The 26,295-nt window shown below is 37.5% G+C and overlaps 2 protein-coding genes across 7 annotated transcripts in view; one reads left to right on the forward strand and one right to left on the reverse strand.

Annotated features, from left to right (window-relative positions):
* Positions 1-104: 104 nt before the first annotated feature.
* On the reverse strand, positions 105-9,225 carry LOC126760431 (regulatory-associated protein of mTOR-like). Of its 2 annotated transcripts, XM_050476053.1 has the most exons (5): positions 8,875-9,225; positions 8,374-8,801; positions 2,592-2,953; positions 2,159-2,347; positions 105-2,090 (listed from the first exon to the last, which is right to left on the reverse strand). In XM_050476053.1, exons 1-5 carry the CDS (start codon positions 9,092-9,094, stop codon positions 1,907-1,909), a joined length of 1,383 nt encoding a protein of 460 aa, XP_050332010.1. In that variant the 5' UTR covers positions 9,095-9,225; the 3' UTR covers positions 105-1,906. The 2 variants fall into 2 exon arrangements, with proteins under 2 accessions (XP_050332010.1, XP_050332009.1); XM_050476052.1 differs by lacking the exons at positions 105-2,090; positions 2,159-2,347; positions 8,374-8,801; positions 8,875-9,225 and adding exons at positions 3,165-5,591; positions 5,777-8,337 and having other exon boundaries at positions 2,860-2,953.
* A 1,008-nt stretch (positions 9,226-10,233) lies between these two features.
* LOC126760705 (neprilysin-1) overlaps positions 10,234-26,295 on the forward strand; it is a 35,759-nt gene continuing 19,697 nt past the window's right edge. Inside the window, exons 1-2 of one of the 5 annotated variants that reach the window (XM_050476540.1) lie at positions 10,234-10,569; positions 23,811-24,671. In XM_050476540.1, coding sequence (XP_050332497.1) covers positions 24,053-24,671 — 619 coding nt within the window. In that variant the 5' untranslated portion in view covers positions 10,234-10,569; positions 23,811-24,052. Of the gene's footprint in view, positions 10,570-19,648; positions 19,819-23,714; positions 24,672-26,295 lie in introns of those variants that run through there. The other 4 variants (XM_050476541.1, XM_050476545.1, XM_050476544.1 and 1 more) reach the window with 4 other exon arrangements.

A 26,295-nucleotide genomic window follows, 5' to 3' on the forward strand; every position in this document is an offset into this window, starting at 1 on the left:
GCTTGGCCACATGAGTTGCGAGCCTAGAGTTGTGCTTAAGAAGCCTCCATAACCTCATTTCCTTCATTTTTCATGTTTTATCTAACAGAAATATAAACACCTGCTTCCATATTTGTTTCTTAATTTATTTTTCAAAAATGTTAGTTAAGTAGTTTATACATTGCAAGTAATTACCACAAGTAAATAATATTTATCTTATTAATATTTATGTGTGTATATGTATTTATAAATCAATAAAAGGCGCACTTTACACGGAATTTAAATTATTACAGGTTTATTATTGAACACTTTATTTATGCTTTAGGCGGTAAGCTTAGAGGGGCGTTTGATGGGCAGGCAAATTTACAAGGGAATTGCAAACAATAATCGTCTGTTAACAGTTATAAAATATTTGTATAACTCTGACGGCGGAAACTAATTCTTTATAATGTAACGGTTTGTGTATATTATGCTTTTGTTCGATTTGTTCCAGTTTAACTGAAAATCAACAGTAAGATCGATGAAAATAGGTAAAAGAAAAAATTATAACCAACAAAATTTATTTTGACTCTCACTCGACCGCAACAAATACTCAATAACATTTAATGCGAGTTAAGTGGATTCCTCAGCAATGCATTTCAAGTAAATTTGCAATTATTTTTTTTTCAATTGCTTTTGCACAACGTTCACTCACTAACTGTTGTCCTTATGGTTTCTGTATGCGTTAAGTTATGAGTATGTTGGCTTAGTCAGCAATTTTATGTCATTTTTTATGATTATATTTTGCTTCTTTAAATCAGGCGATTGTTGCTTAAATGCGCACTTCACGCATATAATTTCAAATTTCTGTTAAACGAAAATGCGCCTTACTACTTTTGGCTGACAATAGGCATTTTATCAATTAATATATATTGTTCATAAATATTAAATTTAGAGTTATATTTCACGTCCCATATTTTATGCTATTTGCGCAAATTATGTCTAATTGTTATATAAAAATTTACAACTCCAATTGTAAGCTTTTCACTGTATGCAATTTTGAGGTTATATTTTCAATTTGGCTGCTTTTTTATTAAGTTACCACACACTTGCAACTAAGGGACTTCTTGCACTAATCTTGAGAAGCATGAATTACAGTTATCAAGAAATATATTAAATCACTGTTATTCAACACTGTTGCGATTAGTTTTGCTAAATTTCGGTTGCTATATATACTGGCTAATTTTTATAAAAAAAATTATACGAAGAAACTCTTGTGATATGTATAAGAAACAAAAACTCGATGTGGCTTTGTGTGTTCAAGAATATATAACGCACTTTAATTTACAAATTATCAAATATTAATTAAACAAATGTTTCACTTTGCGGTAACTTAAACATAAAGTTACAATAAAGCTGCTGTTGTCGTTTTTTCTTGCATAAGATAATCACTACAATCACTATTTAACTTAATTGCACTCCATAAATGTACGTGTGTAAGTGTACATTAGCCGTCGTATATTTACATATGAGCCGAAATATTTATGCATTTGTATATGTTAGCTTAATATTAAATTTTTTTTGTTTCGTTATACATGTGTTTCTTACTTTTTTTTATATAAACCATTCCTATATAACTATGTAAATATGTTTGTAAACTTATTTGTGTGTATATGCATTTCAGCGTCGTTATCAATTTATTATGTGTATGTGTATAAGCTAAATTAGTTGCGTCGCTGTTTTAGTTCCTTATTCATTTGTGTTTTTGCACATTTGTTAATCCAAGACATTTGACAGTTTCCAAGCACACAACACAAATTACAGTTAATTCACAATTCGTAGCCGATTACTCAAGGACAACAACTTAATTTAATTACTGGTATATTAAGGAGTATACGTAGATAACCTCTGTCATTGGAGTTTCTTTATATTCATTATAATAAACTGCTTAGTTCTCGTCATGCTGATGAATATGACAAAGCTCATCAAAATCACAACTTGACACATGTTGTTCATATTGTTCTTTTAGCGTTTTTAAGCTGCAGAGATCTTGATCTTGTGGACAGCCGGGCAAGCGAATCGGACGTTCTTGATGCAACGTTAATACCATGGGACCATTTTCATTATTACACCTAAGAAGCGGGCGGATTATCATTGGGTGTCAGACAAATATTAAATTTTAATGTTTCGATTCACTTACTCATACAGCACAAAAGCTAAATTCGTGGCGAATGCGTCGATCAGGCTAGTACGCCAGGCGCGTTCACGCCCAAAATCACGATATGTCAAAGGCTCGGCATCTTTATAGAGACCAAGATGAGCTAAAACCTTCAACAAAGTGCCAGAGTGAGTAAAGTAAAATGTAGCATTCGATTTGTTGGAATTTGGACTAAAAAGAACAAAAAATTAATTATTTAAATATAAATTCTGAGGACAGAAATTTATTAAAGTGACTACAAAAGGAATTTTTAGCAAATTTAGTTAGAAAATGTTTATAACTAACTTATAAACTAATAAAAGAGTCGAAAGTTTTGAGAATGTATTCGAAATAAAGAAAATATAATGCATTATTTATTAATTTCGTAATATTTTCCCTCGCCTTACACTACATTACTCCTACTACGAGTACTCACTCAATATGTTCAAACATATTTTTAATCGCTGCACAGGCCATGCGATGGGTGATTTCATAACCATAGCCGTCATTCCAAAAATACTCTAGATCTTCGAAAAATTCGAAAGCTTTAATTGTGTCCCGATTGAATAGACTACACCACACAGAAGGTTCTTGACCCCGATACCAAGCTGTCTCAAAACCGCATATCGTATACATGAGCTTTGCGTCTTCGGCCGTAATATTTTGAATTTGTGTGCGACGACGAATGTAGTTAACGGCATCAATTATTTCGGGTTCGTGCAGGAAACGCTCTGAATTGTCAAATGTCTTTGGATTTTTATCAACATCGATTTTCCATTTGTTGCAAAGTTTATAAAACTGCAAGGAAACAAAGAGATTAGAGTAAAAACTAACAAAAAAAAAAAAAAGCAACATAATCAAATAACTAAGAAAGGTATCCATGCATACATACACCAAACTAGTACAACATCATCATAATAAAACATTTTGTTATGAAACTTTTATTTTCACAAGTCTGTTCAAAACCACTGTCAAATTGACAGATCATCATTTCTCCCGATTCATGTACCTGCAGCAGGTTCGTAAACGACGACTGTGTTGTCGACACAACCCACCGCCAGCGCGGCCTTGTGCGAGTGGAACGACAAGCAGGTCGGATAGCCTATTTTCGTGCCCATAAAGCCCTCATTGCCGCGCAATGTGTTGAGCGCTCGCCCGTTCTCCTGATGCAGCGCAATGCCCTGGGCACTGCCGCACGCCAAGAGGTCTGCTGACGGATGACTAGCAATCACGGCCACATCAACGTTCGCCTCCCAGCTCTGCACTGCAGCTGCTTGCCGCAAATCGAAGACACGCATTCGACCTTGTGAACAACCGGTGACCAGCATTGGTTGATTCTCCTTCATGCAAGCAGATAATATGGCACCGGTGTGCTCGCGAAAGACACAAATCCGCGACTCTTGCGGCGACTGACGTTTATCGAACAGGCGCACACTCCCATCAGCACAACCCGCCACCACAATGCTGCTGTTTAGATTATATGAGAATGGCGCCAGCACTTGTACACTCGTCTCACTGCCGATCGGTATGTCACAGTACTTCAGCTCACGTTCAACGTCCCAAATCCGTAGGTAACGCGAAATTCCACCACCCACCACCAAGTGCTGTCGACATTGCTGCCAAGCAGTGACTATGCCCGTGCGCATCATATCACGACGGTGCTTCAGGGAGGACGAACCAGAGCCACTGCCACTGCCGCTGCCGCCACTTCCATAGGAACTAGTGTAGGCGGCGTTCATTGCGGGTATGCCCTCGAAGGCAGTGATTAGCTGCGACTCTGGATGATCGTCTGTGCCGGGTTGCCAAACTCGCACCACACCGTCCTCGTGACCGACCAGTATCAAACCGATGTCCTGGGCATTCAAGAATTCAATGGCACTAACGCGAGATGTTAAGCTTTGCTGTTGTTGTTGTAAATATTGCTGCTGATGATGCTGCAAGTGTGCAGATGGCGACGAGGACGCTCCACCGGATTCACCCACATGGTTACGCGTCGCCGCACTGCTGCCCGCCTGTGGTATATAGGATCGCACCGAATTCCGAGCCCAATCGTAAACGAGCACCTTTTCTTTATAGGCTACAGCTAGTTGCGGCTCGTATGGCAGTAATTTAACAATGGCAGGCGTGTGCTGGGTCTTCAGCATGCATATTTGGGTATCAATGCGGCTTCCGCGTATGTGTTGCTCTTTCGCTTGCCGACGTATCAGCTCGTTACGATGAAAACGAAAGTGGCGAGAGCGTAACTCAGGCGAATTCGTGTCGGCGGGGAACACCTGCTGTCCTTCTGTACCTTCTGCGGAGGCATAGCGATTCTTTCCAGGTCGCATGAAGTACGAATTGGCCCATGATATGAACTCAGTTTGCAGAATTGGCTTAAGCACGAATTTCGGTTCGTAGTTGTTTTCGCTCGTGCTACTATGTGCTGAACGTGAACCCTCGCCGCTACCACTGCCGCCTACTGCATTGATACTTAAGCCAGCCACTCCACCGACGGCATTGCCAACGCCCAACATGCCCGTACTGCGACTACCATTTAGTTGTGCGCAACTGTCCGTTTCATCGCCCATCGAGGTCGTCCGCATCTTGCGTTCGCCACTGTTTATTACATTGGCAGGTAGCAACTTTGAATTGCGGAACTTGTTTGCCCAGTTGCTGATATTTGGGTGTCCCACTTGTGTACCGCCGCCGCATACTGGCGGTGACTCTCCACTCAAAAAATTGCCACGCGTTGACGGACTCGGTGGCAAACTGACACTTGAATTGCACTTGTCACTTGTAGCTTCTTTGGCGGTAATCAAATCAACCGACTTGTCACGAACGTAAGCAATGATTTTCTGCGCCGTTTCCGCCACCTCCGGAAAAGGATCATGACCTAGATTGTAAATACCTTGCCACAGACGCAAAAATATCGACTGAAATGGTATGGCACTGGAGACCATGTTTGATATGGAACTGGAGCTAGCGCCTCGACGCATAGACACATGGCGTTCCAAACTGTGCGTCGAGTGGTGTACAATCGATGGGCTGGGTGTATTTGTCATGCCATGACTTATGCTGGCGCTGCGCTCACTACCGCTCACGGATGTGGTTAGTGCCAAAGCGGGATTCGAACTACTCATTTGCTCTTGCATGTAAACAGTGACGAACTGCGACTCAAATAACAGCACCATCCATTGTAGAGCTGCCGCCAACTCTAAGCGCACCAAAGGTGACATATCTTCACCCACTGTATCCAGGAGAGTAATGGCGATTATGCGATCAATATTATTGGCGTGCTCCTCTCGATCCGTGACTGAACTAATGAAAGTGCCCAGCGCAAAGACAGCAGCCGCACGTACTTCCGGTATGGGATCCTTAAGTAGCGGATACAGTTTTTCGTGCGCCAAGTCGCGCACACCAGACCATCGGGCTTTCTCAAAATTCTGCCAAAGCATTCCTGAGTGTAACAGTAAAAAAAATGGTTGAGAAATTGGTAAGTGTATGTATATTTTATTTGCTACAGCTTTTGATGAGCTTAGTTAAACAGTATGTGACGTAAAATTTTATACATCAAAAGGAAACTCCAAGTCATCAAAATAGAAGCAAATCATTAACAAAACTAAATACATTTCATTGTCGTACCTAAGCATATGGCCAGCCATTGACGTAGCAGCCAACTTTCGTCGTTCAGTTGTTCCAAACAAATAGACACCAATGAACCTTGCAAAGCACTCGTTTTGCCCAGCAAGAAGTCATTAACTATGCAAGCCAACACAAATGCGGAGAGCGTGCGATGTTCCTTGGAAACTGATGTATCTTGTAGTACTGATAGAAAGTATTTATGCTCCTTGACCAAATCCACCTGACAATTTGGGTCGACTGCAAGTATTTTGGCCCATATAAATACCAGTACTGGACGCAACTCTTTCGCGGAGCTTTGTAGTAGTTTAAGTACGTAAGGGAAGATGCCTACACCCAGAGCTAAATTCACCGCCCATGGACCCAGGTCGAGGAAGCGTGCTAGTAGTTCTAGTGCACGTAGACGGTGCACTTGCGACAGCAGAACTTGTAAAACTATGGGTAACTGCTCTGGAGGAGATCTTGATTCGGATTCACGATCGAGCCAAACTTGGAAAGCCGTTAGTTGTTGTTCGAAAAATGGTAATTGACGATATGGTGCACCTTTCTCCAGTATTTCAGGCAATTGCTGTAAAGCGTAATCGACAACTAAATCCCAAGCAGACCACATGTGATGCCGAAAGCAGGGAGGTAATGCTGGATGCGAAACAGGTGTGCAATCATGTGAACGTAAAATTCTTTCAGCAAGTAGAAAGTTGCGAAATAGACTGGCAACTAGCAAGTCTTGCCTAAATAAGCGCTGAAATAGTTCGCGTGGTAGCGTGTTCCAAGCAATGGTGTCGGTTATTGCGGTGAATATCCAATTCAACTCGCCCATCATTGTCCGTCGATCATTTACTTTTCCGGGTATTTTATCGACCTGCTCACTTTGAATGAGCGGTACTAATTCGAATTTCTCCTGCATTGTATACCATTTTAATGCGATATTGATGGGCGTCGTTAGGCAGGAAGTAAAGAGATCTGCAGGAAGATTGGCATTCATCGGCAATATCTCATTGACCGAACAGGCGGCCAAATGTATGCAGTTTTTATAGCTTACAAATGGCGTCAGCAGAGAAGATGCCTGCCCAGATCCAATGCGTTGACTAGATCTCTCTAAGTCTCTTTCATGTTGTTCTGCAAATTGCTGGAACGAATTTATAATTATGCCGGCGTTTGAACAATCGTATACGTAAATTGATGGTGCACCCATCCAGCTTTGTAACTCAAATATGCTTAAAGGTATGTATTGTGTGAACGTTTTATTGAACACCCAAATTTCACCATTTGCCGTGGGCTTTGGCACGCCATGCCCATTGTAATGGAATAGTATGCGCTCACCTTTCGCATTGCGGCGCAATGAAGTGCACAACTTCTTTACATCTTCTGATGTTGGATCATGACATTTCTTATAACGCGCACGAGGCTGCCATCGTTCATATTGCATTTGGAGATTATTACCTATCAGTTCCATAGCTTTTGGTGCTGATACAGAAGACGGGTCAACCCAACACTCCAAGCGTGCACATGGTTGTATTTTAACAACGTCCGGTGGATCAACGCCTATGTTAAGGCAGAGCACTAACACCACACTAGCGGTTTTCATACGTTCTCGTATGCGCCATGCCACCGCTTTGCATTTTATGCCCTCTATTCTCTCTTGATGCCGTTTAGCTTGAAAACAGAGTGGACAATGTTTGTCAGGCACTATAATACCAAAGGAGCCATTTGTCAACTGTTGCAGAATCGGTAACATTTGTGGATTATCAGACATCGACGTTTTCCTGCTGCTAACCATTGAGGTAGAAAGACGTCCATAATTGCGAACACTATCCATTTATATACAAAATTTCGGGATCAGCTTACTCCTTTTGATATACTGCAAATATCAATAACAGTCTGTCAAAAGGTCGATTATAAATGACCCTGACCGACTTTAGGCCGACTTTGCCTGTGACACTTATTTTCCCAATTAGCTGGCTGAACTTCCAAATTTGAGTTGCTTATAAAACTTCTGCACTATGTAAAAATATAGCTGCGTCCAAAAGTTTTTGTCGATCGGTATATAATGCTCAACACTTTGAAGCCGCTTTTTAGATATCTCGGACCCACCTAAGCCCGATATCCCGTAACTGTTCAATACATAGAGCAATACAATTTGTCGATGGAGACTAATAACAAAGCACAATTTTTGTTACATTCGCTTTATAACACATCACTTTTGCGCATTTTGTATGCACTTAACGACTTTAATGCGTTTCTAACTTTTAATTACCACAATTTTTTTACTTTTAATTGAAAACCACGTTAGACTGAAAAATACGCAGCATTCTTTTAATTCCTTACCGCATTTGACGTTTGTATTAAGTTTTATTGGTTATTCTGCTTTAGTTGGCAGTTCGCGTCTTTTGTGTTTGCTTGCCCCTTTCGTCAATAACATTTGAGTTCAGCCGATAGAGTTGCCGTTGTTTATCACAGCATACAAATTTTAACCCTAACACTACTCGAAGAAATATTTCCATACTACTATTAATTAACATGTGGTATAGAATTTAAGACTTTCCAAAATAAAACTTATCACATTCAACAAGATTAGGTGGTAGGAAAATATATTCACTCACCCTTAAAACTGGGTCCTTATGTACAGCCTCTGGGTATTCTATCGGTGCAATGTTTTCTCTTCCAAAAAGGCCAGAGGTAAAACTCTCTGCGCTCTTTAGTGTGCGCTGCGTCTTCGTATATTTAAAATAATATAGGTTAGGATCATACTTGTCAACTAAAAGGCTTGGAAAACGTTTTTGCATTCGTTCTGCCAATTCCTCCAACTCTTGCTCCCCTTCACTGGTAAGATATTTCTCTTCTTCGCTGTTAACATCAAAACGCCAACGACGTAATCGAGCCAATTCTTCAGGGCATAACCTAGTTTGAGGGTTCGTTACAATCTCCTCCTTCAATCGACCTAGCTTTGATTTTGCTCCCTCAATGTGCTCTTTGCTGGGATTGCGCGTACCATGCCTTATCACTGACCAAATGCGAGTTGGTCGACATTCTATTTAAGATGATGAAATTAAATATTAATTCTATTATAGTAGCTTTAAGTTTCCATATTGTATTCATCGTACCACTATACGTGATGGGTTTATCGTCCAAGTTTGCCACAACGCGATAAGGAGTTTTCGTAGATAGGTGAGACTCGATATCTTGTCGTTTTAGTTGTGAACATTGTGGCTCCAATAACAGCTCTACAGAATCCGACGCAACTTGCTCTGTTTTAGCAACAGCGTGTAGCACAAGACACCCAATGTCAATCAACAAAAACAAATGGACTAGGCACTTTATCATTTCTGAAGTATTCCACGTGAATAGTTGCAAAAATTTGTCAATTAAATAAAACAGGAAATTTAGTTAAATTATAAAATAGGAGAGGACACACAAATTATAAAAATTACACACGACAGAAGAAACAAGAAACAGTGAATAAAAAGAAATGTCAAATATGTAAACAAATCTTAACAAATATATACATATGAAAGCAGCACAAGAGACAAACTCCCACAAAATCCAAAACAATGATGTGCTGGCAAATACCGGCTTTAAAAATAATGAGTAATTACGGAGCGAATTCTGGTAAGACTTGACATTTTTAAATGATGTTTTAAAGTTTATATGCAAAATAAATGAAAGTGCACAAATTGTAGTTACTTTTTGATGTTCACAAAAAGTCATAAAATTAGAAAAGTATGTATAATTTATTACAGGCTAATCCAATAATTTTTATTTGACTTAAACAGTTTTCTTAAAACAGTAATGATGTATGGTTGTTGTATATAACTATTGGAAACAGTCCTAAAAATGTAGATACGATTGTCGTCTGTAAAAGAAGTCTTAGGATTCAATTAATATATACATATGTAGTATTTTAAGTTATAATAAGCGGTAATATAGTAGATACATGGTTAAATACAAATCCAATTTAAAAAATATTCGGGATTGACATCGAATTAGGCCAGTGTGTTTTTGTGGGAGTCTACAGTTTCACTGCAAGTGATAGAACTGAAAACTAAAAAATGCCAATTAAAGAGTTATAATAAAATACTTTGATGATTTCATTATTTACCTGTCTATATATTCTAATAACGATAACTTCGACTCCCGACCCCACGAATTCCATATATACATTGATAATTATTTAAATATTTGCATAGATAGCATATGGGCGCTCTAAATATGTACACACGCTCACACAAACACAGAAAGCAAGTGTAATCATCTGGCGCGCAACGACCAACCCCACTATTATCGTTTATAAAGCTTGCATATACTCGTATGTACTTGCCTACATATGTACAGGTGTGTGTATGTCATGGCCAAGTGCGTGGCCAACTCAGAACAGCGACAGCCGCAGCAAAAGCAACAACAGCACGAGCATTAAAAACGGCAGCAGTGATGGCTGTATGCTTTTGAGCCAAATCGAGATGCGCTGCCGTGGAATCAGTCGTTTGCGGGTAATCGAGCGAAATGGTTGAACGATTCGGCTTGGCTTCACGAACGCAACAAAAGCCAATAGCAATAAAAACACACTAAATATACTTGTAAATATTGCTAAAATTATAGTCTATGGAAAGTTGTATGAATTCTTAAACGCAAAAATAGTGAAACGCGAAAACAAAGTAAAACGCATAATCAAAATTAAGTGAGTGCATGTAAAAACCGAAAGCAGAGGCTTGTGTATGCATATTGCTTGAATATGGTTGCGAATTCATAAGCCAACACGAAGGATAACAGCCATATAGTACGAAGTACTGTTATATACATATGTACGTATAATTCGGATTCGGTGGCGAATTGAGCGGCACACTTACATTTATATGCATGTATCAACATGTCTACGAACATATAATATGAAATTGAGTGAAATGTGTATTAGGTGCAAAACAAAAAAAAATAGCAAAGTGAAAAAATAAATAATAAATTTGTATATATGTACATATGTATGTATGAATGAGTGCGCATATGTTTGTACGCCTAAAATGTATCTATTAATACCGCTTCGCGTAAGATTCTGTGTGTGTATGTATGTATATACATTTGGTGGCTGGCTAGCAGCCTATGCATAGAATATGTCTGTATGGCCATAAGTGGTACACAACTGATTAGTAACTGAGAAGCCACCGCCCCCACCACCACCCTCGAAGCGATTTTTATTGACCGCAAAAACTTGTGTTAAATGCACGTTAAATAGAACTGTGAATTGAAAGCCGCAATAGATTAGGGTGCTTGTGCTTTTAAGCCACGTTCAGCGCGCTGGGGCACGTAGCGCGTGCCAACAAAAGCAAACATATGTCGACGATAAATCATGGACAAACAGCTGCGAAAAATGCGCAACAACTCAAACCAGTTTCGCAAATTAGGCAATCGCCTGTTGCGCATTATTGGCCGAGCGGCGTACGCTGTCTGCTGCCGCCGCAAGGGTGTCCCAAGGGACACGACCTACCAAGGCCCATTGACTTGTTGTTGTTGTTGTTGTGCGTTTTATTTACGTTGCTTTGCGCCAAAAACGATTCAGTGAAGTTTCGGGTTCATTGTTGTGATTAAATGTTGTTAATACTCAACACACATATCATAGCATGCAAATAACAGTATATAATCAGGCACATATGCCAGAAGTATGTACGGGTTTGCATAGCTTTGTATATAAATCAACTTTGACAGCTTGACAATGCACAGTGTAATGAATTCTCTGAACTGAGTAATTCTTGCAACAAAAAAGGCTCGCAAAAATATCGAAGAGCATAGCCGTACCATGTTATGTTTATGTTTATGTCAATGTTAAATTAAAGAAGGAAAAATGTTAACTTCATAGGTATCAAAGCTATAATAACACCATATACTTAAATATGTAGGTGCATTTCTTATATCAACAATACATACTACTAGGATCAAATTGAAAGGTGAATTTTGTCCATTTCATCTCCTTCAAAGTAATCCCCTCCCGCTGCAGTACACTTATGCCAACGAATTTTTCAGTCATCATAGCACTTGGAAAAATTCTCCGTCGTTGTGGCCATCAGAGCCTTTTTCGATTCATATTTTATATACTCAATTGAGTCAAAACGGTGTCATGTGAATTTGCTGAATAGCCAGAGTTATACGAAGGTAGTAAATCAGGCGAATGCGCTGGTCGCGGCACAATATTAGTTGAAAATGTGGCGAAATGATCACGAATAACCAATGCGGTATGAGATGGTGCATTATCGCACTTCTTCGTTGATAAATTCAGACATAGTAAGAATAGAAGAATTCACTTTTAGAGCCTCACAAAACGACGCTTAGCTCAAATACTCGTTAATATTTTGCGTGAAATTTAGCATAGATGTCACTAACAGTACTACCAACTTACAGAAAACAAATTTACCAATTCGAAAAAACACGCGAAGTATAAATTAACACATTAGTATCCTGTTTAGGATATAAAAATTTTCCAAGCTTAACTTTCAGCCTTGGAAAGTGACACGTAGGACAGGCCATTTTTATTTCTAGGTTTTGTATGTCCTTTGTCCATGTTCAATTGTTCATCCTTAATTCAATTGTGTACAATAGACGCGTGTATGAGGATAACTTTTATAGTGGTGTGACTTCCTTCTATTCTATTCGTATTTTCATTTGATATCAGCCTAATTATCAAATTTTGGCATTAAAAATTATCAAAATTTGACATTTTTTGGCAAAATTTCGAAATATGTACATATATGTATATGTAAGTACATATGCTTAGCTGTAACATTTAAGCAATTTAGTTCCACAGGTTTGCCATTAAATTAGCCGATGGCAGAAGTTTGTTATAATTGTGTAAAGAACAAAGGAATGGGAATATTTTTTTTACAAAATCATAAATAATCATCATTGGTAAAATGTTTATTAATAATTTCTGCAAACTTGTGTCACGGTTCTATGGTTAGTCCACATTTGCTTCAGCATATTGATTTCACACTCGCACTCATACAAACATATGTATGCCCAGCTCACACACGCCAGTAATAAATTAATTTGTTGCCACCAGGGGGTTAAGAACAGCATCAGACACGGTATAAGCATATAACGGAGCTTAATCTAAAACACATGTTTGTGGGTGTCAGACGGGTGTCCTCACTGCGCCATGTAGCGCCAAGCAGGCAAAGCCATCACCACCAAAAAGCGAAAAAGCGAGCGCCGCAGAGCTTAAATTTAAAAATATTTATTTATGTCACAAAGAAATAGAGAGTAAACGCACTTGCGACGAAAATAGCCGCGGCGTCTACAAACAAAACAAACAAAATAAATCACCATTGACGCGAAAGCTAAGAAAATCTTGTTGAAAAAAATCTGAGAAAATAAAAGAATTAAAGATAAAAATATGTATATAAACAAAGACAAATAAATTATGTACAGATTAAATACATGGCGGCAAAAAGTGACAGTATAACAAATTGTTGATGACGACTTTCCTCATTTTATTGCAAATACATTTGTTCTTATTTGAATCCACTCAAGCATACCACATTTCGCTTTTAACGGCAGCCTGCAATGATTTGATAACAAAATGCAAAGCCTATAATTTGGCATTAGTGCGGCGGCTTACAGCAGCAGCGCGGCGTCGCCGCATGCGGCGAATTTGTCGGCAAAAAGTGATGTGCCGTAAGTGACGATTGTTGAATGTTCATGATGCCATGAAAAAGTCACTCATACGCCGTGCAGACTGCTGTGGGCGCGCCGACCAGCCGCAACAATCCCGCCCACAGGTTGTTGCCTTATCGGCCGAGCCTTAGCACTAACACAAGCGCAACGAAATACATGCTTACTGGCTCTCAAGCGCAAAAGTATATGTATGCTATATATAAGAGGCTGTACCCTTAGGCAGTCAAGTGTCGGTGGCAGCGGCTACATGAAGTAACGTTTGTAAACACTGCCTTAAGGCTTGTATATATGTACATTTATATTATTATAAAGTATATACGTTCATAATGTGCCGCTATAAAAATATAAAAGGCAATAATGCAAGAGTGGAAATAATAATAAAATACGCTGTCGTCAACTACAATGTTTAAATATACACATACAACTTTTTTACATAGGTACATATGTATGTATGTGAATATAGACATTTCAGTAGATAGAATTTGTGCGGTTTCGCATTTTCACACCCATTATTTTCGTATTGGCTTCTACAAGTACTTACGGTTAAGTCTTTGCAGTAAATCAAATTTACGATGCGGCTTTGCAATATCCATCACCAGTCGTGCTGCGTATTTGTTTGTAAGCATATGCAACATGCTAAAGTGTTTAAGTCGACTTAAGTCATTGAAGACTATTTTAGCGATTCCGACACAGTTATTCGAAATTTGACATTTTGCTTCAACTTAAACGGTACTTTTAAACTGTAAACCTCAAATATCGGTGCAAAAGTGTTCAAAGAAAAGCTTTCGTAGTTTTGCTTGATATCAAATAACTGTCGTAGTCGAAGTCGACTTAAGCTATTTTAACTAATAGCCACAGTTGTATCGTTATCAGTTATCGATACACTTTTTTATTGTAATCAAAATTGTTATATACATATGTACATATACTTGCACCTGGTGGGAGTGATCACTTTTTTAAATGTCTGCCAATCAGTTCTATAAATTAATCCCTAAAGCATGCGTATACACGAGACAGAATCGATAAGATTTTTCTATCGGCAGTCAGCATGTAGTCAAAAATATACATATATATAGTGCATATGTCGGTATATATTTATATATGTAAGTATGTATGTATGTATATAAAAGTCGTGAGTAATAGACGGCATTTGTATATAAACATGTTCCCGCCGTCAAAATAAATGCGCGGACATACGTAAATATTCGCCAGAAGTGCGATAAAATATTGTACAGATTCTATATTCAAGACTCAAGAATGTGTATTTAGACATTACGTTATAAACTATGTAGTATATTAGAATAAACAATAAGTCTATCTAGCATTGGCAACAAACTTGCTGCATTAAGTCAAACGTAATTAAATGTTGGTATTTTTGTTTCCAAAATTTTTATGGAATTACTCGGAGTACAAACAGTACACATCTTCTTGTCATTCAGAATGTTTATATAAGTACTACCGAAAACAAGACATATTCTTAACACACACAGTCGAAATTCACACAATTTACGATTAATTTAATAAATATTTTGAAATTTTGCAAATAAATGTACATTTATTACAACAGTATATCCTTTCATTTTCCGACAACACGTTTTCTCTTCGAATATATTGCTAATTCCTTAAATAATTCAGCTACACTCTTCATCAAGCTTATTTTTCTTGGCGCAGGAATGTAGGCAACAGTTTGGAAACAATAAGTTTAAAAAAATTGCCTACAATTAGGCGCCAATAAGTTAAAATCAATTCAAAGGACAATCCACATAATAGGGTTAATAGAGTAGTTTTCATTAAAACGTTTATAAACATTTCGAGAAGTTTGCTACCAAAGCAGCGTTGAAGAATACTTTTGAAACAGTTTCCAAAACCCGATTCACACACTTATTAGTTGCAAATAGAAACGATAGATAGATAGTAGTAGATAGTAGTAGATAAAAATATAATTCCGTTGATCACGTATGATATTCTTCACCAAAGCATCAAATGATGTGGATGGAAAGGTAAAAGTTCTTAATAAGAAAAAACAACATTTGAGCAAGTACTTTGAAATGGAAAATAGGAAAGAGTAATTTAAAGTTAAGTAAATAAACTTTTAAAATAATTATTTCTCTATAGTTAATTAAATTCATACACCAGAATATTTTTTCATTTAGATTGTGACAAAAAACGGAAAACTCTCCATAAGCACTTTGTGGGATGACCTTCAACTGCTGCAGCGAATTATGCTTTATCTCTTCGATCAGTTTGGTTTTCAGAATTTCCAAACTAAGAAAACAACACAGCCAAATCTGGTGAATACAGTGGTTGATCGATAGTATTCCTTGCGTTTTTGGCTTTAAATTCGGTCACAATCGTACTCTTTAACAAGTAAGGAAGGGCTAAGTTCGGGTGTCACCGAACATTTTATACTCTCGCATGATAAAGTGATAATCGAGATTTCATTATCCGTCATTTACATATTTTTCAAATACCGTATTTGTGTAAAGTTTTATTCCGCTATCATCATTGGTTCCTAATGTTTATACTCGTATTATACAAAGAAGGCATCAGATGGAATTCAAAATAGCTTTATATTGGAAGAAGGCGTGGTTGTGAACCGATTTCAGCCATATTTCGTACATGTCATCAGGGTGTTAAGAAAACATTATATACCGAATTTCATTGAAATCGGTCTAGTAGCTCCTGAGATATGCTTCTTGGTCCATAAGTGGGCGGCGCCACGCCCATTTTCAATTTTTAAAAAAAGCCTGGGGCAGCTTCCTTCTGCCACTTCTTCCGTAAAATTTAGTGTTTCTGACGTTTTTTGTTAGTCGGTTAACGCACTTTTAGTGATTTTGAACATAACCTTTGTATGGGAGGTGGGCGTGGTTATTATCCGATTTCTTCCATTTTTGAACTGTATATGGAAATACCTGAAGAAAACGACTCTGTAGAGTTTGGTTGACATAGCTATAATAGTTTCCGAGATATGTACAAAAAACTTAGTAGGGGGCGGGGCCACGCCCACTTTTCCAAAAAATTACTTCCAAATATGTCCCTCCCTAATGCGATCCTTTGTGCCAAATTTCACTTTAATATCTTTATTTATGGCTTAGTTATGACACTTTATAGGTTTTCGGTTTCCGCCATTTTGTGGGCGTGGCAGTGGCCCGATTTTGCCCATCTTCGAACTTAACCTTCTTATGGAGCCAAGGAATACGTGTACCAAGTTTCATCATGATATCTCAATTTTTACTCAAGTTACAGCTTGCACGGACGGACGGACAGACGGACGGACAGACAGACATCCGGATTTCGACTCTACTCGTCGCCCTGATCACTTTGGTATATATAACCCTATATCTGACTCTTTTAGTTTTAGGACTTACAAACAACCGTTATGTGAACAAAACTATAATACTCTCGTTAGCAACATTGTTGCGAGAGTATAAAAAAAAAATTGAGCTTTATCGGGACGAGTCGAGCAACCTTCATCTTTTTAATATTTTCATCAGTTGAATAGGATAAAGGTCGTCCAGAATGAGGCATGTTTTCAACGATATCTCTACCGTCTTAGTTGATGGATCGTGCTCATATTTGGCATAGCAACCAAGGACAGTTCTATCAACTTAGCAAAATACATTTTTTTGAAATATCATTTACCCGTGAATTTTATTACAATTTCCTCACAGAGTAAATTCCTCCTCTTCTATTTCGAAACATTAACAAGCTTTTGGTGCTCGCGTACTATTGCTGATATTCTTTTTAGTTTGCTGATTTTACAACCCAAATTTATTTACTTTATGCATAATTCAAGGTTGATCTCTAAAATAAGATAGCAAATAACTCCAAATTCATACACAACACTTAATAAACAACTCACCAAAGGAACTAATGCACAACAAATATAAATGTGTCTAAATATGAAACACTTGTAAATACATGGACTTAGATGAAACCACACTTTAAGCACTTGAACGTCAGCACAAAAACTCAAGCAGAATTGAATAATCGAAAACTGGCTTTGTTCTGAGTTTGTCTCAACAATTCATTAAACACTTGCTACATATAATTCAAGTTAAAGTTGAAAGTGATGTGATGGTGTAGAAGATAGCTGTACGTATGTATCTATAAGTTTGTAGTTTAAATATGGGGTAGTCGAAAAAGTCTGTTCGTATTGTGTCAATAGATGTCGGTGCAGTCGTATATCTCCAGTGCTATCAATCACATTGCCATTCCATATAGTGTTGGAAAAGTGAGACTTTAAGCTTCATTTAACCAAAAAAGAATTAAATTCGAGGAAGTTGAAAAAAGTTACAACTGTTCAAAAATGAGTGAAAATAATAAAGATATTCGCTGAATTTAGAAATTTTTAATTAAAAATGGGAAGAATGCCAAGCACGCCAGCAATAAAATGTGTGAAGTTTACGAAGACGGTGCTGTATTAGTTCCTGTAGCACAACAATGGTTCGCTTGCTTCCGTTCTGGAAATTTCGATGTGAAAGATGCACCTCGCTCTGGTGACCTATCGTTGAAAAAGTCGATTGACTAGGACCGTCACATAAGCAGCCATGACATCGCTAAAGAGCTTAACATTCATCATCAAATGGTTCTGAACCATTTAAAAAGTCTGACTACAAAAAAAGATGGATGTTTGGGTACCACATGAATTATCTGTGAAAAATTCAATGAACGCTATTAACATCTGCGATTCTTTGCTGAAACGAAATGAAATCGAACCATTTCTGAAGCGAATGGTAACAGGAGACGAAAAGTAGACCAAATACGAAAATAATGTGTGAAAAAAATCATGGTCCAAGCGTGATGAAGCTCCACAAATGGTCGCAAAGCCAGGATTGACGCCTCGAAAGCTTATGCTGGGTGTTTGGTGGGATTGGAAAGGAATCATCTACTATGAGCTGCTCCAGCCTAGTCGAACGAAAAGAAAAGGCTAGAACTGATCAACAGAAAAGGCTTCGTCTTCCATCAGGACAACGCCAGACCACACACATATTTGATGACTCGGCAAAAACTGGGAGAGCTTGGCTAGGAAGTTGTGATGCATCCAGCATATAGTCCTGACCTGGCACCTTCAGACCATCATTTGTTTTGGTCAATGCAGAACTCCCTTAATGGAGTAAAGTTGGCTTCAAGAGAAGCCTGTGAAAATTATGAGTCGCAGTTCTTCACCGAGAAACCAGAAAAGTTTTACACTGATGAAATAATGTCTCTAGCGGAAAATTGGCAAAAAGTGATCGACCAAAATGGTACATTTTTGGTTCAATAAAGTTAATTATAAATATAAAAAAATAAGTTAAAGTTTGATTAGAAATACGAAGAGACTTTTTCGATGACCCCATATATAATCTTAATAATGTCCTATTATGACTTCTTGTTTCTAAGCCAAATCTATAAATTATTCGAACATTTTTACATTACTCTGGGTCATCTCCGCATTATTGTGGAAGCAAAGATTATACAGAATTAATCATTTTGTAGAAAGCAACTAATACTTCACTTTCAAACATAGACCAAGAAGGCTCAACATTGTTTCGTCTCTGGCTATGTAAATATTGCCTGTTGATATTTATAAAAACGCCAAACCAATGTTATATTCAAATGCGTTTCTTTTCAGTTGAATAAATAAATGAAATAATAAAAAAAGTTCGATATTCTCAAATAAAAAAAATTAAAACTTTAATTAAAGCGAATTTGTTGCTTTAGCTTCGTATAATTTGCCAATTACATGTGCATATTATTAATTGGCTACAAATAGTATCAGCCGCAAAGCATGCGCAAACAAACTCTTTATTACAACTCGATTACAGCACTATGCACAGAGGCACCACACTGGACCCCCCCTCTTCTGTCCAGCACATAAATGAGCAAGGATAACATAATGGCTTACTCGGCTTGCTGAGACTTCGTTCCGCCCCGCACTGCTGTCACTGACAGTTCGACTTGTTTACTTTTTCTTCTACACAGTGTGCGCTGTGTTTATCCAAGCATACATACATACCCACATACATCCATACACATGTAAATATGTTTGTGTGAACATTATCACTGTGCTGTTACTGTCGCTGCTGCTTCTTCTGCCACTTTGCTGTTTTTATGCTCCTACTGCTCCTACTGCTGCGGCGAGTGCGGTGCTGTGCAGTTTTAATGGCTCCATATGGCTTACACGCGACTCAGAAAAGCTCTCAGCACTTTTAATTTAAAAGCTAAGGATGTGCCATGCCAGCACTCAGTCGCAACGCAGCGCCACGCGAGTGCAGTACACCGAAAGTGAAGCAAAGCAAAGCAAAGGAGAACACCAAACTCAAGCAGTCTTTCATTTTGGTGACTAGCAGCGGCATCGAGTTGCAACAGTATTGCAGTTTTCAAGTGAATGAGTGCAGTGGTGATTTTGTGTGAGTGGAGCTAGCTCTCTTAATTAGCAACTTAGTAGCCAACGAAGTTGCTTAACAATTGCAGCGCATAATTTCTACGAATACAAACGGATTCGCGAGTCAATAGCCGCTACCGTAAAGCAAGCCGCAAACCTAGAAGTTCGCTAATTAAGGGGAAAATGAAATTTGAAGAAAACAGTGTTTCTAAATTCTAAACTCATTAAGTCCACAAAGCGTTAATGAAGAACTAGTAAATAAACAACTAATTAACATACAAAACGCTGCGGCTACAGAAAGCGGCAACAACCAAAATTTCAAAAACAAACAAATGCTATGTAACAACAAAAACGATAACAAAAACATAGCAATTGTATAATTTCGCAAATATTAATGAAGATTTATTTATTGCGCCCGCGGCTGGCTGCTGCTGCAGTAACTTTGCTTGTGTGTCCGGCAGTAATTTATGGAGCGATCGCTCCTCCATCTCGTTTCGCGTTATTCAATGAAGCCACTGCTGCTTGAATATGGATTTTTTGTTTTTACTTTCAAGCGTGCTGCTAATTGGTGGCTCTTCCGACCAGATTTACTGAAGCGGCTGATATGAAGTAACTAAAAACAAAAAGAACATGTGTGCCGGCAGCTAAGCGAAACAGCGAGTTCCAGCCGGTATTTTATATGTACGAGTATTTTGCAACTGGAAACAAGTTCTGAAATGCACACGCACACACGCGCCCACCAAATGAGCAAATGAACACAAAAACTCTTTGTGGCTTCTTTTGGCTTTTTTTAAATTTGTGACAACATATTGTTTGCATTTTGTATTTTTTGCAATTTTCGAAAATCTACTTTATATCGCTTAACGTGTTTGGCTTCTAGTATTTCAGTGGGTTTTTAAGCAATACGATTCTAATTTTGTGCCGACAAGTCGACCCTGATCGCTGCTTAAAAATCGAGCATAAAATGTTATCTTACTGTCAGTTTAACTATTAAAAGTGGAGCTTTTGAGTTGCTTTATGCATTTTTTAACCGCAAACAAATATTTTTGAGTCATAAGTGATATTTTTCAACGAAATTTTTTATTTCTTTCAATTGCTTGGTTGAAATGTTATTATGAATTGTACTAAGCTTTGCGTCAATCATCTTATGATTCATATTGGTTCGTTCAACAGTTCATATGAGCTCTGCTAGCGCTTCTTTCGTTCCGAAAATTTTACCAAAATGGATTATATAATATTTCTTTTCACTTTAATATCTTGTAAGATATTCTAATTTACTTGTTGCGATGTGTATTGCATAGAATTGCTTTAGTTTTGCTCACATCAGAGCTCAGAGAAAGAATGAAAATAACTGACGTCACAATAGCACTTTTTACCAAAAGCAATTTGTTGCCGTCACCTAGCACAAACTTACAACAATGTGTTCAATCGACATAAACTTGCAGAGCACTAAAATGGATGTGTCAACGACAGGGAAATTCATTGGAATAAGTTGAGTAAAAGGGAAGTGAATTATGTAGTAAAAAGAATAAGAAAGAGAAGATATATGGCGAGGGAATAAATAGTGAATTCCTTTATTGAGTTCCATACTTTTTTCGTGCTTGCTTGGATAAAGTGAACTACAAAATCAGTGCATTAAAATGTAAAAAATGTTCGAAACTTGGTTATACACACACATGTTAGATATGACTTCAATATCGTAATTAAGAGTCATGCCAGCAATATATATTTATTAATTGGATTTTATAAAAATATTCAACTAATCACGAATATATGTAGGTTTGAAATCAATTTATAAATTATGATTTATGATTATGTTTTTTTTTTTTTGAAATTTCAATGTCTCAAGCACCAACTTTTTACTTGTTGTACAATTATGGCCCACTGTTCTTAAAATTTGTTAATTGGGTAAAAAATAGTAAGACTTTTAGACTAAAATTTTGTAGACTGGTATGACTGTCGTTGATAATTGTGTCAAATGTCATATTAAAAATAATAATTAGTTTTTAGTATAAGCTTGTCTTTCTGAAGCACATATGTATAGTGCATTCGGCGATGAGTGAAATTATTCAACAAAGAAGAGCGGAATCAAATTTCTGGTGCCGAAACGTTTAGAATGTTGGAAAAGGCCTTCAGTGATAATTCTTTGTCGCGAGCAAGTGTTTTTGACTGGTAAAAATTTTTCACAGAGGGTCGAGAACGCGGCTAGCACGGACAACAACATCAACTGATGATCAAGACGTCAATAAAATTATTGAATTGGTGCTAGAAATCGACGATTGACAGTCTGAGATCTTACTGGCATCGTTGGAATATCGGAATGATCAGTAAAAACCATTTTAAAAGATTATTTAGGCCTAAGAAAAGTGAAAACACGATTGGTTCCAAAATTGCTTAATTTTTTCGAAAAACTGTCACTTTAACGTCTGTAAAACAACTACAAGGATGACAAGAAACGTATTATTACTGGCGATGAGTCTTGGATCTATGCTTACGCCCCTGAAATAGACGATCAATCGTTCGAATAATGTGGGAAAGGTGAGCTGACGCCGAAAAAACCACGTCAAAGCAAGTCAAAAGCCGAGGCTATGTTGACTCGACTATCGAGGTGTGGCGACTCCGAATTCCTTCCGACCGGCGAAACTGTCAAGAAGGAATACTCTTTGAGTGTTTTGCGTCGCTTACGCCAAGCTATTCGTGAAAAGAGGCCGGAATTATGGGCCGACAACTCTGGGTTTTTGCACCACGATAATGCATCCTCGCATACTGCATTAAACCTTAGCGAGTTTTTCGCCAAATTTTTAACCAACTCTAGCCAAACCTAGCTATTCGGCAAACTCAAACGACTGCTCGTTTTGAGACAATTGAAGAACGTAAGTCGCCACGCGCATTGAAGGTCATTTCGGGAATGAACCGAAACAACTGTTTCGAGGATTGGAAAAATATGTTGGCACAAGTGTATTGGGGCTAATGGAGGATTACTTTGAGTGGGACGACATAGATTTTGAATAATAAATTAAGATTTTTAAAATTATGAACAAAGTCTTACTAATTTTTGCTCATAAAAATGAAACGCTATTTCGTTATATACCTACAGAACGTCCGAACTACAGCACGGAAAGACGTGAAAATTGACACAGTTATTCGTTTATTATTTGGATCTCAAAATATTTTATTGCAAAATTATATTCGATGAAATAAATTTCAATTCAAGAAATAGTTATTCAAATTACGTTGTTGAAAAAATTTTAAAAATGGAAAAAAATATCTCTACAGTTATGATTGTTTGTCGAAAAGTTCAAAAATGTTACAAAACAAAAAAGCGTTAATTAATTGATCATCGCGGTATGGTATTAGCACTCCTACTATGTATTTAGTTATCATTGTTGATAATCTTCGATATTTATTCAAGGGATTAAATTCCTACATAGCCGCGGGAAAAGTAGTAAATTCATAAAAAACTTTAATGACTATTCTCGAAAATAATTTATTCAAAAAATCTTAAAAAAAGCAAGCGTATTATTGAGGTACTCGTATAATGAACTTTAAAATTAAAAAAAAATATTTTTATTACATGATTTGGAGTTTTTTGAATTCATAAAACAGAGTTAAAAAACACTGATTGGCTACAATCAAAATTCTTTTGTTATTTACTTAAGAAACATTAATCATAATATTATAAGACTTGGGGGTTAAAGTTGACAGCTTTCAAAGAAGCACAGTCAGCATGTGAAACGATCAATCAATCCATGTGTGCACATGTATTTGTCAATATGGTAATTTGCAAGCAAATTATAATAATTAATTACAACCTCAAAGTATTAATTACAAAAACAATCGTTCGTAATTCGAAATCATAAACATTAAAAACACGCAAACTCATCAAAACATTTACTTTCGTGTATGTCTTATGGTACATAGGTGTAGAAGTGAACAATTTAAGGCATAAACCCGAAAATATATTGTGTTTAATCATATCTGAGTTATGTCAAAAAGAGTAAATATATTTATTTGTAGAAGCGAGTGAACTAAAAAAGCGCAGTTGTAATAAATCACCCGTTCGATAAATCAAAAATAACAGCGCTCTCCTGATACCGAACAGTGATTAAGATAATTAGCAACAAATGAGCGCAGCTGTGAAAGTTCCAAATAATTAGAACCAAAACAAATCTCGCTTTGGAGTGAAATATTGTGCAAGAGACGCCGTAGGATAACTTTAGCCAACCGGCTCTGGCAGAACACAGCTACAAGACGCCGCAATGCCAGACACAAATAAATTACTGAATAACGGTTATCTGCGCACACCGCACATCTTCGGCCTAAGCACCGGCAGCAGCATGGATGACAGCGGTGCCACGGCGGCCAACTCGCCACTGTTGGAGGACAGCAGCGGCGTCGCCACAACAGCACTGTCGGACGACAAACTATTGAGCCTGCAGCAGAATAGTCGAAACCTGAACAACAGTGCCGCGAACAACGGACCGCACGTCAAATTGCCCATGGTCGTCTACTTAGGTAGTGACAGCGGTGGCGGTCGCGACGTTGGTGGTACAAATATGGGCGCAAGTTTAGGCGGCGGCATCGGCAGTGGCGCAGCACGCACAGCGCTACAGCGCAACGTACCCTCGCCCTATCAGAGCACCACAGCACCGATGCATCTCAGCCACCGCAACCATCCCCACCAGCACAGCGACTGGTTGACCAAGGAGCCAACGCAGCGGCGGCGTTTGCTTATTTTGGCTGCGGCCTTCACGGTGCTTGGCGCTGCGATCGGCGCCTTGGCGATCTACTTTGCGAGCAGTAATCGTTGTCATTCGTTGCCCATGGCAGGCACGGCGGTGAGCGTCAGTAGCAGTAGTAAGGACACGGAACCTAAAGGTAAGTGGCGTTGAGGGGCGGCTTTTGAAGATAATGCTAATCATAACAAATAAATTCATGTTGTTTATGTTTATAAATGTATAAAAACTATTTGCGTTTGCACCTGCATACACATACGTTAAATGTATGCGCACTTGTTGGGGTCTCATGTGCTTATAAATGTTGCGTATACGCCATGTATCCGCCATAGTCTTACTTTAATGTATCGAGTGTACGATATTTTTGATTAAAGCAGGAATTGCACGACCACGGGTGTCATCTAAGACACAAAAATCGAGAATTTATAACATGATAATGGATTTATAACATTTAAGCGTAGATAATACTGCAACGCGCGAAGTGAATTTTTCTTGGGAAAAATCGATTTTACTTCTGCTAGAGATGCTTGTAGTTTTTGACGGTTTTTAGTCAATAGATAACAAAGAGTTTAAGTTTTAGTGGAACTAAATATCATATCTATGTTTTATATAACCTAATTTAAAGAAATTTATGCATATTATGTAGTTCCAATTACAAATATCTGCTATTGCGCGGAATACGAATGACAATATTAGTGCAGTAGCTTCCCCTTTGCAGTTCGGTAACCAGTTTTAAGATCTTTTTTTTTTTATATTTTCGTGTACTTTTTAAAAAGAGCAATAAAGAAAAATTCAAGAATCATAGTTCAATAACCCTTATCATATAAAATTTTAATAATTAATAAAAGCTGACAGTGAACTAAACACACACGCTTATTCCTATCAAGCTATTAAGATAAGTTATCTGCAACAAAGGGGTAAACCAAATTTATCTTGTTTGTGGACTATCTCATCGGTCGACATTTCAGCCATTCTCATCAATCAATATGTGTAATCAGTGGGCTTGGACATAGATATAGACGAATCGCAAATCTATGATATACATTGTGTTTATATGTCACCAATAAATGACGGAACATTGCCTCGGTCCTCGATCATAAACCACATGTATATGTATATACTATACAGTATATATATATATACATATACTTACATATAAGTACCCAAATTAAATGTAGAATAATCAAAGTATATCAAAGCAAAGATTAATAAGCTTTTAGGTCCATATATATGTACTTATGTGTGTTTATCTACGCACATATGTTCCTATTTGTATATAACAAATGCGTAAAATGTATATGACAGACATCAAACCGATAATAAACAGCCAATTTATGGCGAACGGCATTTGCGTGTTGGATATAAACAAATTCGGCGGCTGTTAGATAATATAAACATAATTTATATATTATATAGACTTAAGTAAGTATGTATACGTATAATGCTCCTCCCGCTTCGCTTAGACCTTTAAATTTTTGAGAGTCAACTTTTTATCTTCTTCAAATTTACTAAATATTATTATTAAACGCATTACATTGAACATTATCGTAAGAATTTATTGATTTTATATAATGCACTTTTTATGTAATCATTAAAGGATTTTTTATATACAGGTGGCAACTCTTAACTTAAAAATATTCTAACTTCAAAGAAGGATCCTCTTAATTTCAATAAAGATCTAAGTCAAAATTTCATTACTTTCGTGAGTAGTTCCGTCTGATCTCGGTAGATGGCAACCCTTGTATTTTTACCGTAAATAGGATACA

The sequence above is a fragment of the Bactrocera neohumeralis genome, chromosome 5 (assembly GCF_024586455.1).
Source record: "Bactrocera neohumeralis isolate Rockhampton chromosome 5, APGP_CSIRO_Bneo_wtdbg2-racon-allhic-juicebox.fasta_v2, whole genome shotgun sequence".
Lineage (NCBI taxonomy): Eukaryota > Metazoa > Arthropoda > Insecta > Diptera > Tephritidae > Bactrocera > Bactrocera neohumeralis.